The sequence below is a fragment of the Gymnoscopelus microlampas genome (genome assembly GCF_963454915.1).
Source record: "Gymnoscopelus microlampas genome assembly, chromosome: 9".
Classification (NCBI taxonomy): Eukaryota; Metazoa; Chordata; class Actinopteri; order Myctophiformes; family Myctophidae; genus Gymnoscopelus; species Gymnoscopelus microlampas.
In genome coordinates, this window is record NC_139946.1 from 21488686 (window position 1) to 21504965 (window position 16280).

The 16280-nt window shown below is 40.7% G+C and overlaps 1 protein-coding gene across 9 annotated transcripts in view; it reads left to right on the forward strand.

Annotated features, from left to right (window-relative positions):
• The window catches only part of adgrl2a (adhesion G protein-coupled receptor L2a), a 120605-nt gene that overhangs the window by 51092 nt on the left and 53233 nt on the right, over nt 1–16280 (forward strand). For all 9 annotated transcript variants that reach the window (XM_084067764.1, XM_084067771.1, XM_084067763.1 and 6 more), the window contains one exon: nt 12422–12531. In XM_084067764.1, the coding sequence (XP_083923890.1) occupies nt 12422–12531 (110 nt within the window). The remainder of the gene's footprint in view (nt 1–12421; nt 12532–16280) is intronic.

A 16280-nucleotide genomic window follows, 5' to 3' on the forward strand; every position in this document is an offset into this window, starting at 1 on the left:
TTTGCAAATGTTATATATATTTATTAATTTGATCCTGTGATTGATAGAACATCATTAAAAACCCATTATCGCAGTTTTTAAATGGTTCATTACAAGAGCATCTATTGAGGATGTTATAACCCTTGTCCCACTGCATAGCTGTGGATACTTAAATAAATGCTTAAGGTCTGTTTCTTTGGGTGTTAGCTTAAGTCAGTGTGACTATCGCCGTTATAATTGTGTTTTGGACAGTAATACCAAGTAAATAACCTGACGCTGTCAAATAAAGCTTACTAATTTCCAAGTGAGGAAGACAGTGGGTGTGTGATTATCTCCCATGGCATGTGTACAGTAATACATTTCAGCGAAACCTTTACAAGCCAAATAGCCGCTTTCAAACCAACTGGATAACCGCCAATCCGACTGACTTCCCACTTGGCGCATCACTCCCCCGGTGATGTGCCATGATTCACATCAGAATCATGGTCCCCATTGTACCCTTCTGTCTGTCCCTTTTATGCCCATATTTGGAGATCTCTGTATCTGTCTTGTCTGTCTGCGTCCCTTTTATGCCCATATATGGATAAGGAGTTCCGTGTGAGCCCTGCCCAAATATGGAGTACAGGCTAGTCTATGATGTCAGTACTATGATGTCATATTGATGACATCAGATTAATTGCTATTGTTTGGAGAAGCGCTGATCCGTCCGACTTCTCACTCGGCACATACCTCCCTCGGGTCCTCTGCAATACGCAATTTAAAGTCGATCGGTCGGGACAGACTCACTCACTCATTTACTTACTTAGACTTGTCACTTAGTTGACACTAGAGCACCCTTCTCACATTCGAACACTGGAGGTGCTGGAGAGCTTCTCTGTACTTCCTTAAAGCCAGCGGTGTGGGCGGAAGCATGAGGGCTTTGATGTTTTCATATTAATAGATCCAGAATTTCTCTATGAGAGAGTAGAGTTTTTTTCTCCTTTCCTTTTTGTTTTTGTTTGACTTTTTCATGATATAAATGAGTGTTAAACAACATTTAAAATGTGTCTGCAGGGGGACTTTTAAGTCCAAGAGATTGCTCATATGTTGCAGTGTTATTAGTCAGATTAAGGCCATACTCCAATCTGGCATGAGGGAGGCAAACATGCCCCATTTCTACCCAGACTCATCTGACCACAGAGATGCTTCAACATTTAAAAAATTACGGCTCCACTTGTGATCAGTCTTGTGTGAAGGAATGTGATCCTGTTCACCGCAAATTTATGAAGTTACAATGTGTCCATCCACATACTGTACATGCACACACAGACACACGTTCGTTCGTACACACACACACGTATATACACACAACACGCATGTACACTGGCTCACGACGCGCACGTGCATGCACACACACACACACACACACACACACACACACACACACACACACACACACACACACACACACACACACACACACACACACACACACCCCCACACCCACACCCACACACACACACAGTCAGGCGCCAGTTGCAACACTGTCTACATGAGACCTCATCCATGAGGCCAGTTGCCACGTAGGGGTACCGTCTGAGCCAAAGTGCACGGGATAGAATGACATATGAGAGTGCCGCTGAGAGAGAGAGCGAGAGAGATATTGGTCGCTAGAAAACTGTCAGCAACCCTGCCGCTCCGCCTTGGGAAATAAGAAATAATGAAATAAAAGGGAGCCCTTGTATTCAGGGGGTTATTGTCAAGCCGTATTTGATGAAGTCAGATAGCTGACTCACGCAGTCTTGTCGTGGAGAGAGGCTGTGGTCTGTCCTCCCTGGTCCCTGCCTGTGGCCCTGGGTATCACGGTAGCCTCAGACACACTCACACAAAGAGAATCAAACCTGATTTATACTTGGTCGGCAGAGAATAGCAGACCTACAAGCTCACAGCTCGTCGCGTGAGCTTGTAGGTCTGCTATTCTCGGCCGTTCTCGGTGCGCGGCGCCGTTGTGCGATGGAGCATAAATTAGGCTTTAGTCCATTCATTGAAGCACAAATACAGGCTGAGTGTGGGCAGGGCAGAGTCGGACTGCAAATCCCCAATATTGCAGGTTCATATCTTTCGCTGTAGGGCTATCAGTTTAAATCCAGATTTTTTTTTTTTACGTTTTTAATGTGCTTTTCTCTTTAGGAACTTTATGAGAATTTTGTCAATATATTGTAAGCCATGATTTTAATGTTTATTTGGAGATGCTGTGTGTGGAATATCAATAGTGAAGTACAACTTAAAAATCAATGCATTATTTATGGGAAAATAAGCCATAAATTTTTGCAGTCAAACTGCTTTCTTTCATTTTCTTTCCTTTTTTTTGTTACATTAAAATGTATTGTGTGCAAAATCAGCCCACAAAATCCGAAACAATCAAAATGTCATGAAAACACATTTACAGGGCAGATATACATAGGCGGACGAATTGTGGGATTGAAAGTGGAACAGAGCAGGCGAGGAGAGCTTCAGTTGAGAATACGTCAATTGTTGTTGAATGTGACAGGTGTCACATATTTATGCACCTCTCCTGTTCCCCAGTCAGTTCCTGAGATGCTACTGTAGATCGGCTACTTTTGCTTAGATTGGCTACTTTAACACTGCCTTGTAGATTGGCAATTTTTGTTATTTGGTGTATGGATACAGTGTAAATGGCGTTCGGATACAGTATAGCAACCTGTATTCCATTTCACCAGTCACGCAGGACGCCACTTGAGATGAACAGAATGGAGACAAAACTTAGCACAAAATTATTTCACAGATGGATAAATGGCAGCCGATGGTAATAACATGTGGGTATGTTTCATTTAGGTGTTACCCATCTGTCAAAAAGTAACATTCTTCCATTTTGTATGACAAGATTTTTTATATATTTTTACACCCACCAGGATGACTCACAATCGCTCTGAATTATTCCAGAGAAAAACAAAATGAAGCATAGTGAAACTTATTGGAGATTGTTGGTGCTTTTAGGGGGATTAAACATTTAAACACAGCTTGCGTTTTAGCGACAAGCCCACCAGCAGCAAACAGTTGGCGACAAAGGCGATTCGTCGTTTCAGTGTATCTGCACTGTTAGGGACAGCTTGACTTGCACTCGGTATCGCATGCGGGACTAATTAGTGATTTTTTGTTCTTTTCTGTTTATTTATAGGGCCAGGCTCGAATAGGAAGCGAATGTAATGAAACAATGCCTCCGCTGCCAAAATCAATTATCTTCAAAACCAGAAAATACAGTGGATTTCTTTTTTGCTTATTTGAAATGTGGAGTATGGTCTTGTAGCCAGGAGGTCGAAGTCCTCCGCAAGTCAAAACGTATGCTCTCTGAGCTAAAAGTAAACTGAATTGTTCCATATGTGGGGCACTTGCACACAGTGGATATAATAAACAACCATAGTTTTCTTTTTTTTCTTGCTCTCTACTGTACGGCCCTCATCAATAAAATAATTGAGGTGCGGCCAATATTTGTTTCTATAATTGCCCAGGTCTACTAATTTTAGTTGTGGGAGGGGGGACGAATCACATTAGCACTTAGCAATTAGAAAACTGTGTTCACTTTTAAACATCCCTAAATTGATGTTGTCCTGAAGTGTGGAGAATTGGAATGAGGCTTCACTGAGTTTGATGGATCCTGTTGGCACTCCAAGTTGTTTTTATATCTGGTTGGCATATTATATTCATGAGCACAATGATTTTATGAAAATAGCCCTAGGAATGCTATGGCTCAATTAGAGTGTTCAGCTGCAAGCAATTAGTTGACTCAAGTGGGTGATAATCGGTACAGGAATCCTTTACGTGGGCAACTCCCTGGCAGATGTGAAATTGAATGGCAGTAGTTTATTAAAATAATGAATTCATTGATACTAATATTAATGGATGCCATTTTTCAGGGCTTTCTCGCCCCCGGAGTTGAGGGATTTTTAGACATACCACTTACACTTGTCTCTATTGGAAATGTTGTTGATTTCCTAATGTTCTTACATTTTCGGTATTTGGTATTTCCTCCCAGCTTTTTTGCTTTGCCTTTATCATCTCTGGATATTCGTGGCAGATTATGTTTTCAACTATTTCAGCTACCATTTTGACCGCTACATGTCATATACTGCGATTAGAACTGAACTAAAACTAAAGCTAGCCACACCAGCATACGAGGCTAAATTGTAATATACTTAAAATATATTCCAATACATTTCTGTGATGAGTTCATTTGCTCATGAGCTCACCATCTGATACTTAACTGTATTGATCTTAATCTGACCACTGCTGTTTATCAGAATACCTGGAGGGACTAGAGAAGATGACAACTCCGTCTTGATTAATCATTTTCATGAAAAGCGGCACATGCAGATATGAGATATGAATAAGTGGCCCGCATCTATTGATTTCTTTTTTGACTAATGAGCTTCATTGTAAGTATTCAATAACAAGGTCATTGATCGCTGTAACATAACATGGCTGGGCCCTGGCTGCGCTCGTGGATCACAGGTTTTTCAGAGGAGCGTATCATTATCAAGAAAGATCAATGTAGATGGCTCTCTAATCATGGATGGTACATTTATCTGCTAGGAGCTTGGATATTTGACTCACTCTAAGTTTGATTTCCAAATAATTTATGTCAAGCTAATTGTTGCCATTCATCGTTGGGTATTTAAATAGGTGCTTCTTTTCAAAATACCTTCTAGCTCCATGGCACGGTTTATTATAAAATGAAGCTCTTCGCTGTCTACAGTCTGTCGCTATAAAATAGTTATGTATAAGATTGTAATGCCTTGCATTATTCAGTTAAAGTTCGGTAAACACCTGGAATATGTTTTTTGTTGTTTTGTTTGTTACCCTCACACAATACCTTTTTATTTGTTATTAGAATTGCTTTGTTTGTACAGAAACAGGGGAACGGTAAAAAAAACAAGAACGAATAAATAAATAAATAAAAAGCCTGTCCATCAGATGTTGGCCATTGAATAATGCTAGGTGCTTACACTATTTATATCAGTGACAGGAGTGCTTGCAATGCTCTCCAAGGAGCTCGTTGTTGCCGCCTGACAGCACACTGCCTTGTAGTTCCTCTCCGTACATATGGTGTGTTAGTGTTTATTTAAAGCACAGCCGATTAAGATTTCATAAAGGTCCAGAATCAGCCCAGGCCTTCTAACGGGGTGGATGCCAGTTCACCGGGCATGAAACTTGCTCTAATAGAAGGCTTTTTCATAAAGCGTTGATTAAGAGGAATGATAAAAATAATAATACAAATCATAAACAACAGCTGAGAAACGGGGACATTAGTTGGGGATCTTGTGAGTCAAACAACAGCTAATAATCCCCAGCAAAATGTGTTAATATAGCATCACAATCATTTTAACCACTTTAACCATGTTTTTTACTTTGGCTATTCAAAAATAGCAGATATATACAAGCTCACAGTGCATCACGAACATATAAAAAAAGATATTCTCTTCTGGGGGTCCCTGGCACAAAATCTTTTTCAGATGGGAGTCTGCGGCCAAATGCATATCAATTTGGGGGTCCTTGACATGAAAAACTTTGAGAACCACTGGTCTAACTGGCTGAGCCACCAGGGACCCCTCAATAATCTCCACTGGTTGAACAGGCAGAACAACTCTAAACATATTTATGAGAGTGATCGTTTTAGGTTATTCTTTTTCAATGGCATTTCAAATACAGAAATAATTATCACATGCTATTGAAGCCTAGCCGCCAGCAGTGCATTCTGTCTAAAAAGCTCAGCTTTGACTTAACCACTTTAAATAAACCCTATACTTAGTTGACCAAATTCCCAAGGGCGCTATGCAAGGCCCCCTCCTGTTTTTCGTGCCGCATGAAATATCTTTGCAAAAAAAATGACGACCTACAAGCTCACGGCGCTTCACGCTGCGATGCATTGTGAGCCTGTAGATCAGCTATTTACACCAAATGTGTGTCCCAAAATAGGGATGCGAGGGTCCAAGGGATAAAATGATAGTTATTTGACTTATTTATGGCTATAATGCCATTATAAGATGGAGACATACAAGTCAGGCTAGTGTTTCCTCTGGACTTAGTGAATGGCTAGAACCCCCACTGAGCAGCAGTAAATATAATATAAACACAAAGCATGTGACAGCAATTACCAGATCCTGGGATGTCTCCCCCGGATATTAGGTCAGACACAATGTTGAAGGTGGTCATTGGATGCAAACGGTTAATTTCTAACAACCCACTTCCTGAAACATTATTAGACCACCCTGTGGTAAATGGTTAAACCCTACTGATATTGAGAGTGATTACATGCCTCGTGTGTGTGTGTGTGTGTGTGTGTGTGTGTGTGTGTGTGTGTGTGTGTGTGTGTGTGTGTGTGTGTGTGTGTGTGTGTGTGTGTGTGTGTGTGTGTGTGTGTGTGTGTGTGTGTGTGTGTGTGTGTGTGTGTGTGCGCACGCGCACGACTCTGTAGCACTGTATATACACTGTGTGTGTGTCTGTGTTTTCCTTTTGCAGTGCATTGTTTCTTTCGCTGCTGTTTTGAGTCCCAGGAAATGATTTAATTTTTCAGTGGCCTCTGCTATCAACGGGGCGGCCTCTTGAGAGAGATGTCTGCCTTGATAATTGTGCCATGAACCTCATCAGCATTTCAGATGAAATGGAGCTAGACGGGTCACTTTGAGTTTAACAGACGCTAATTTGATTGAAATTCAAACTGGGAGCAACGGGAAGTAAATTGTACGCCTTTCTGCAATGGCTTCCTCTCACTCACGCCGCCTTTCTCTCTCCTCCAGATACGCAGAGATTGCTTTTTTGCTCTGGCTGCCATATTTTTTCTTTTGCGCTTTGTGAATTTGAAATAGCTGCCTTCTGTCTTTTCAAAGCTCGGAAGTGCCAAGGGGTTGGGGAGACTGAGAGGCAGTAGAAAAACAATCTAGGCTTCAACAGATTAGAAGCCAATGCTGCACAGAGTACTGGTGTTAGAATTCACCATGGTACCACGGTACCTGATTTGAGGGAGCGATATTGTGTTTTTTTCTTGATCCTGTACTCCAGCGCTAACATGTAGTGTTTCACATCATATTCACTATCATCAGCCTCCATAAAATTCACTCAAACAGGCACGTAGAATCTTGTTAGCATAGAAACCGTAGCGGTGCCAACGTCAACATTTTGGTACGGTCGGTGACAACACAGTCGGTAGCATCCTGACTGATAGTGTAAGCGCTTGGTCGTGTCTGGCTAAAAACATGTATGGCATTTTTCTCACTTGAAGCAAGCTATTATTCAATTAGACCCTTATCTCACTGTCCAATTATTCCTTTGACATGCTTTATGATGGCAGTGGAGGATGGTTAAATTGGACGTGGTTGCATGGTATCGGGAGTGCTATCAGTTACACCTTGTTGGCATCTTATCACACCCCTTTCTCCTGCTGTCAGCACACTGTGCTCGTTTTAGAAGGAGATTTGCTTTGGATCTTTGGGGGGCGGGGGGGGGGGGGGTGGTGTTCTTGGTGACTTTCTTAATTGCACTGATGCCTGGCTTTCCCAAAAGGTCAGGGATGTGATGGGCTTAGATTTGGAATGCCGGTTCACTGGCCAGCAGTGTGAACATAGGCTAGGTTTCTGCTTCCAGTGGTGTTGCCTGTACAAGTGTGGAGGTTGAGAAGAACTCTTAATTACTTAATATATATATTGTTATTAAAATCATCTGTGTAGCAATGTTTTCTCTATTTATATTTTTTTTGAGAAATGCATGAATCAGAAATTAACCACTCATAACCAATTATCTACTTTCTTTTTTTTTCCTTCAAACACTTTGCATCACAACACGTTAACTTGTAGATCTGCTATTTTTACTATTTCTGAAAATCTTTTGGAAAATAGTCACACCAGGTTGAGTGGTTAATGAATCATGAATCGGTGTACATACGTACAAGAGAAACAGGCTACATAGTACATAAGATTACTTTTATAGTATACAATCTTTATTGTCACAATACTTTTTTTTATAAGAGCTAAAGAGCAATCATATCTAATCACATCCTCAAACAATTAGCTGATAATGACCATGTTAAAATGAGTCATCTGTAATTAATGAGGGGAAAATGTTGCGTATCAACATATTTTAAAGGTTTTGCTATAATCTGACCCATAGTTGGAATATAGTAAACTCTTTTCCATTTAGAAATTTAAACCTACCAGTACATCCACTCAGATAAAGCATACCACCTCTCCTTCTACCCCATGAAGGCAATCATGATTGGCAATCAAGACATTGATTAAAATGGAATGGTGCACTCTGGAGAAAGACTGCCTTAGTGCCGTTGACATCATTTTTTATTATGTACATACTTAATTACTCTGTAGCCCCAGACCACCAGAGTCAGAAATATCATATTTTACATATCTTTAATTAGTCCTCATTTGGAGACCTTGTGCCTCGGCAGGCCCAAAAGGTGAACTTTTCATGGGGGTAAATTTCACTTACATGCTGCGCTCCTAAATTGAGGGTTAGCAACAAGCCTAGAACACTCATTAGGGCTTTTTCAATTGGTCTCAGGAGGTGGCATGCCCACAGTTTCATAGAGAAGACAGGCTGCGAGTCACACAGTCCCATAGATCAGGGACCCCCTTGCTCCCTAGCCTGTAGAAATGGGGGCAATACATCAGAAAGACCTATCAACACTTACGCTCACATTGTGCCATTGGAAATATGGGTGAATATTTTCTTTGTCCAACGCCTCCCCTTGTTTGAATACATTAACATGAGGAACAGTGGCAGGTCTTATTAGTGTCATGAATTTTATTCGTGATTTCATTCTATTTCATCGGCCAATGTGTCACATTGTATGGCACTCTCCTCATCGCAATCTGTTGGGTAAAGCATTGTCATTTATATTATTCTTGCTTGATGTGCTCATGCATGAGCTAAAAGCATAGGATCGGCAAAGTGGACGAATAAAATATGGAGAGTGCTGCTCTGTAATGTTGAAATATTACCTGTTAAAAAAAAAAGTACCACATTATGGCTCCCAGCAGGCAGTGCATGTTTAGCTTCTAAAGCAGCAATTCATTTCCATCAAAACAAATATGTTGATATTCACATAATAAAGTAAAATGCTTCATGAGACCACTCCCCAGCACGTGCACGCATGAGAAATGACAACAGTTAATCTAACTAATCGATGTAATCAATTTAATACAATAATAGAATGAATAATAAAAATCAATAATGTTTCTGAAAAAAGTTAATAAAATACAGTAGCAAAAATTGCCAACCTACAAGCTCACATCACATCAATGCAATGCGTTGGGAGCTTGGCATTTTTGCATGACACCGTTGTATGACGAAGTATAAAATAGGCTAATTGATTTAGTCCATTATGAAATATCTATTAGAACATTTTTGTGTCGATATATTGAAAAAAAAAAAAAAAACGCACTTCTCAATGAATTAATTAGTAATCGATAGAATAATTGCTAAGAAAATAATTGATAGTTTCTTCCCTAAGATGGCACTCCCCAGCACACGCACACTTGTTATTGCACTGTTGTCTTGTAAATTTAGAACATACATTTGCTCCTTTGTTTTTTCTGCACTATTAAAATCTTATTTCACATGGGGTTCTAGCTCCCTTTACCAAACAAAATAAATTGTTAATTTTCTTCCTTTGTGGGGAAAAAAGAAAATGATTCCCTTTCTCGGCACTTGAAGAAAATAGAGCTGTGAATTATTTTAATGGTCAAACAAGCTGACGTGTGTGTGTGTGTGTGTGTGTGTGTGTGTGTGTGTGTGTGTGTGTGTGTGTGTGTGTGTGTGTGTGTGTGTGTGTGTGTGTGTGTGTGTGTGTGTGTGTGTGTGTGTGTGTGTGTGTGTGTGTGTGTGTGTGTGTGTGTGTGTGTGTGTGTGTGTGTGTAAAAGAAGCCAGCCATGGGAGATTAATTTCCTTCAGTGCTGGTCAGAAAAAAAATATTCAAATGGCTAATTCTGCTCCTGGAGTTATCATGATTTAGTGGGCTTTTCAGTTGAACACCGGGGCTGTTTGTTCTCCTCATCGGATGGTTTCTTTTCTTTTTTTCCCCGCGCTGCAAGCGACTGTACAACATGTACCCAGGGCATGCAGATGAGATATCGTCACTGTCCGGTGGAAACCTTGTATGTCCAAAACCGTTCCCTTTTCATTATAATTAAAAAAAAACTGAACTGAATTAGTGAAAATAGCCGATCTGCTATTTGCACTGCTTTTGTGCGACGCTCTTGTATGACGAAGTAGTGCATTAATTTACTAAACCAGAACCCCAAAAGTTGAAGTATGGAGATACAAGGTTTCTGCCCACCAGTGACGCTGGTTTTCAGTTGGGAACCCAACACAGCGCTGGTCCATTCCCAAATAATGTGACACACACACACACACACACACACACACACACACACACACACACACACACACACACACACACACACACACACACACACACACACACACACACACACACACACACACACACACACACACACACAGCAGGACCAGTATATTCTCTTTCCAAAGATTTTTATGTAAATTTGCCTACTGGCCCGTGATTATAAGAAACGAATGTCATCTCTGGGTAGGGCTGCAACTAGTACGTTTTTTTTATATATATATTCTTTTTTTATTATATTTTATTTAAAAATCAGTGAATTGATTAACCATTTACGCCCTGTTTTATACTTCATTCCACAATGGTGTCATGCAAAAGCTTGTAGGTCGTAGGTTGGCCATTTCAAAATGTTGGATTTTTTTGTATTCTTAAAAAAAAAAAAAAAAAAAAACTTTTGGCCTATGATGACACGTCCAAAATAGGGATCAATTATGAATCGATTATTTTATACAATTATCGATCAATGTTTTTTTATATCGATTTATATTGATTAAATCGACTAGTTTGATTAACTGTTTCACCCCTACATAAAGGGGTATATCCCGAATGTAAAGCGACTTTGAGTACTTAGAACATCGCTATGTAAATCTGGGGTGTTATTATTATCTCTGGGCACTGCTAAATCAGCAGAACAGAGTTATTGAAATGGATTGTTCGCATCACTTATTAGTCCACTCTCACCCCCCTGTCCCTTCTCTACCCCCCCCCCCCACACCTAGTTGCAAAGACCCTGCCTGAGGTATTGATGTCATTATCGTGGTTCCAATGGGGGGGTGGTCAGTCTGCTGCGATTCCCCAGACATATGAACGGCACTCCTGGTTCAATTAGAGATGTCTCCAACACACACACATGCTAAAGGTCACTATTCTTACAAGAGGAGAGGGGAACAGAATGTATTATGGTGCTGGCCATCTCGTGGTCTTTGGTTCTAAACATGCAATGTTGCACTATAAGGCAGGAGGGTCACACAAGGTCGTTTACCTTTTGTGGGGTTGTTGGAACGGTCGGTACCAGCGCCCCCCCAACCTTTTTTTTAATATATATATATATGTGTTTATTGGGCTTTTTACAGGTTTCTTTCCTCCCATGTGAGGACTTCATTCGTAAACTTAAAATGTAAGCATATGTAATTCATAGGTACCCCTCATTTCCCTCCCGTCCACCCGCTCTCCCTCCCACCCACCCACTGTTCCCAAATGCAGAGACAGTACTGCAAAAAAAAAGAATAAAACAGAAAACAAGAAGTGCCCCCCAACCTTATGTGGAACACATGCCCACTTAAATATCTGGAAAGGGTTCGCGGCCCCGCCCATCTGTCCACTAAGTGGTCAGATGGGTGGTTTTCGAAGCATGTTTATTTAAAACTGGAACTAATGTAATATAGTTTAATTTCCTATTCGGTATCTCAATAAAAAACACATTTCTTTCAAGATTTTAAAGAAAAATACCATGACGTATATTTTTTATATGACATTATATATTTTTTACATTATTAATAATATTTTTTATATTATTGTTATATTATCAATTAAATCTTAGTAGGGGGCCCACTTGCACTGTCCTCACGGCCCACCAGGCTTACCCGGCCCACAGGTTGGGAATCGCTGGTCTATACACATCTGGGACATTTTCTACTTTGTGGACAATAAATCGTTTAAAAAAAACTCATATATGCTATAGAGCGAAAGACAATGGCTGAAGCATGAAACTGAACAGAAAGGCATTGACCTTGAAAATAAATAACATTCACAACAGTGAACAACATTGCCAACGTTCTGACATAAAGCATCAATCGTTTCACCCATTGTCGTAACTCAACTGACTTCCTCTTCCACTCTGAGCTTTGTTTCAGTGTACTTTTTCCATTGCTGCACTGAATTAATTGTAGCTCCGGTTTCATGTGTTTTGTAGCGTCTGTTTCTTGGGATGAGTTAGTAGAAATAAATGGTATGAATTTCTCTGTAAAAGATTTGAAGTTGAAATCTCCCCCCCCCCCCTTTGTGTTTGTGACTAGGTGTAACAATCGGACCCAGTGCATTGTGATCACTGGTTCGGACGTCTTCCCGGACCCCTGCCCAGGGACCTACAAGTACCTGGAAGTCCAGTATGAGTGTGTGCCCTACAGTAAGTGTGAACCTTCTGTCATCAATTGAAACGTTCCCCCAGAATCCCTTTCAACGCCCCACCCATTCTTAGCTACCCTTTCTTAATCCGCCCTCTCTTTCTTTCTTTCTTTCGGTTTACCTTCCTTTCCTGTCTCACTTAGTTTTTTGTCCTTCTCCCCACACACTTCTCATAGCGCCTCCTCTATTGTCTCTCCTTCCATCCGTGTCAACTCATGAGCATCCTCCCATAAGAGATAACCTGTAAAACCCTTTGTTCCTCCTCTATGCTGCTTCTATTATTGATGTACTCACCATGTTTTCCAGCAGACTTTACCGAGCCAGGTTATGAGGTAGCAGACTAGAGGGGCAGGGTGATAGAAGTCACGCTGACTACTGATGAGGGCAAGCCAGTGCACCATTACTCAGTCTTGCAAGGAGAACTATCAGTCGAGAAACACCGCTCATCTTAATGGCTCAATACCCCCTCGGTACAACAGGTGTTGAAATATGTTAACAGATGTTCCATTACATAACGGAACAGAGCGGCTTTACACATAAAGTCAACAAGGTAATATTTCATACGAACAGATAGCGTTAACATTTTGCTGCACGTCGGATGCTAAAATATTCATTGCCATTTGGCCCCCAAACAATCTTTAGATTGCCTTTTGCATTAAAATTCCTCTTTGTCCTTTAAGCTTCTATTTTCATTAGCAATTTGTGGAGCTAAAACCCCCATCTAACCTTTACTAACTGATTAATCACCAGAAATTAGATGAATTCCCAGAATCCCTAATCAGGTGGAACTGAAATGATTATAGTAGCAGTGATGGCAAGGCAGTATTTTGGCAGTATTTGAACGGATTACATGTATTCTAGTTTCCTATCGTCATAGAATTTAATCTAATGTTAATTTAATACCAGGTCATTTACCAAGATTTAAAAATTATTATTTTTTAAACATAACCCATAATCACGATTTATACTTTGTCGTGCCGAACATAGCCAATAAACAAGCCCACAATGCGTTGCATGTGCAACGCATTGTGAGATTTGTGAATAGCTATTTTTGACGTGTGACACCTTCATACGACAGACCATAAATTAAGCATTACTAGGACGGCGCCCAGCCTACTTGGGGCCATGCATGTCGGGAACAATTCAAGTCGTTCCATTTATACTGTTATGTGGCACAAATGTTATGTGAAGCTCGGCCAATCAGTTAAGCTGACGGGTCGGGTTAGCCAATCAGGGACTTATACTGGCTTAGGGGCAAAAACGTGACGTGATGCTCCGCCAATCCATGAAGCCGACAGTTTGGGTTGGCCAATCAGTGAAGCCGATGCATACAATTTCCCGAACACACAATAATTTTGCCTCTTTCTCAGACCCACGGGCCGACCGATACATATATTTTTTCAGTTCTCGGAAACTGTTGGTCCGTCCGAATTACCATTCGGCTCTACACACCTCAGGGTTTTATGAGACACACACGCAAGTTTGAGTCTGAAAGTTATGCCAGGGACAAATTTTGACAGACAGACAGACAGACAGACCGACAGAAACACACACACACACACACACACACACACACACACACACACACACACACACACACAGATTCTGTGAATTATAGTATATGTTCCACAGCTCCAGGTTGCCTGCCCAACCGTTTTCCCCATGAAGTTAAATCAGAATATGTAAGTGAACATTATTAGGGAGCGAACCTCATTACAACTTAAAGGTTAATGTCTCCGAGGTTTTGAGGACCTGTAATTAATAATAGAATCAGCTATAATGAGCATCGGATTCAGCCTAATGGAGCATGGCCAAATATACTCACTTTTGCCTCAAACCCTCTACCTGTGTTGGTTTTCTCAACTGTACTTGTTCCATGTGCCTCATACTAAAGTGAACTATCGATTGCACCTCTTGCTGTGCAACTTCAAACCTTAATGGTAGGATTAGCCTTAAGGTGCACTTGACTCGTGCGCACCTGCTGTTGCACTGGGCTTTTGGTTCCCCCATGTGCACCACGGCATCAGTCAGATCTGCACAAACACGGGTCTGTGATATGCTACTCCTGGCAAAGTGTATCTAATAAATGATTCCCTGGTGATCGTCCCTTCAACATTAAGCATTGCGTGCATGACTTTAGTCCTATCTGTTTGCTTCTCAAGGAGGTCCATGCCCACACAGAATAGGACTACGAATACAGAATGTATCCTATCTCAACTGTCCTGGTAAGTGATTAGTGTCACTAGGGGTGTGAATCTTTTGATATCCCACCATTTGATTCGATTTCGATTCTTGGGGTCACGATTCGATCCAAATTGATTCTCCATTCAAAATCGATTCTCAATTCAAAACGATTCTCGATAAATGTTATCCATTGCCAATAAACTTGCCAGTATATCATTCAGTGTTCAATAATCCTATATGACTGATGCGAATAAGTTAGTTTACAAATGTACATACATAACATTAATACACACACACACACACACACACACACACACACACACGCATACACACACGTGCATACACACACACACACACACACACACACACACACACACACACACACACACACACAGCGCCACAGTGATGAATAGAGAGCAAGTGACGCAAATAATACATAAGTGCGTCCAATCACTTCACCATACTGATTCTTGAGCAACAACTTTGGAAGCTGTTGAGAGAAGCTGGTAATTTAACATTATTGCACCAAAATGAAGAAAATAAGTAAAAAAGAAATTGAGAATCGATTCGGAATCGTAGAAAATAAGAATCGTGATTTTTACATGAATCATTTTTTTCCGCCACCCCCCTGTGTCACCCCCCTGTATGGTCGAATCCAGTCCTGTCGAATCCAGTCCAGCCTTTTTCCCCTAAAGATGAACTAGCCTGTTGTTGTAGACTGTGACTTGTAAGCTGTGCCCTGATTTGTTTCTTTCCCTTAACTAATCCTGTGTCTCTTCTCGTAAATGTCCATGTATTCCCGATGACCAATCAGTTTGTTGAAGACATTAAATATGAATGGTCTTTCAGATGTTGTGCTAGAGTGAGACTTATGTCAGGGAGTTTCTGTAATGTGGCACGATTTACTGAGGTTTTGCACTAAAGCACAGATCTTACTACCATTTTCATTTTAAAAAAATTGTGAAGTGATCCAAAAGCTTAGGAATTAGTCCCTTGGATTTGCAAGGATACGTGGCTTTTGAAGATGTTTTGCGAGACAAGATATTAAATCCCTATTAAGCTGATCAGTTACTGCAGCACAGACAGGAAGGAAGTGCATTTTTTGGACGTTTTTTTGGCGATAGAGGTTAGAGTGAGCTCCCCCCCAAAACATCCAGAATCTTTATTTGTCATGTCACAGGTTTCCAGGTGTAAATGAGTGGATGAAATTCTTGACTTGGCTATACCTGAGCCCGTGCACGTTCTGCCTGAGCCTGGTATGGGCCCGTTGCATTCATGGGTCTGAGCCTGGTTCAAAACCAAAGTTTTCTTAGAACCTGGCTGTTTTTCAGTGCATAGTCTGATTATTTTATTTTGCTTTGTAATTTATATTTAACTGTATTTTCGTTATTTTCTCAATTAAATTAAGAAAGAAATTTCAGTCTAGGTGTACCCCACATCTTTGCAGAGTAATTGTAATTCTAATCCTTGAGAAACGACCTCCTTCATGTGAAGGACTCGCAAAGCAAGTGTTGGGTAGGCAGGCAATGAAACGCCGATGCTTACATAAAATACTTACATGAAATT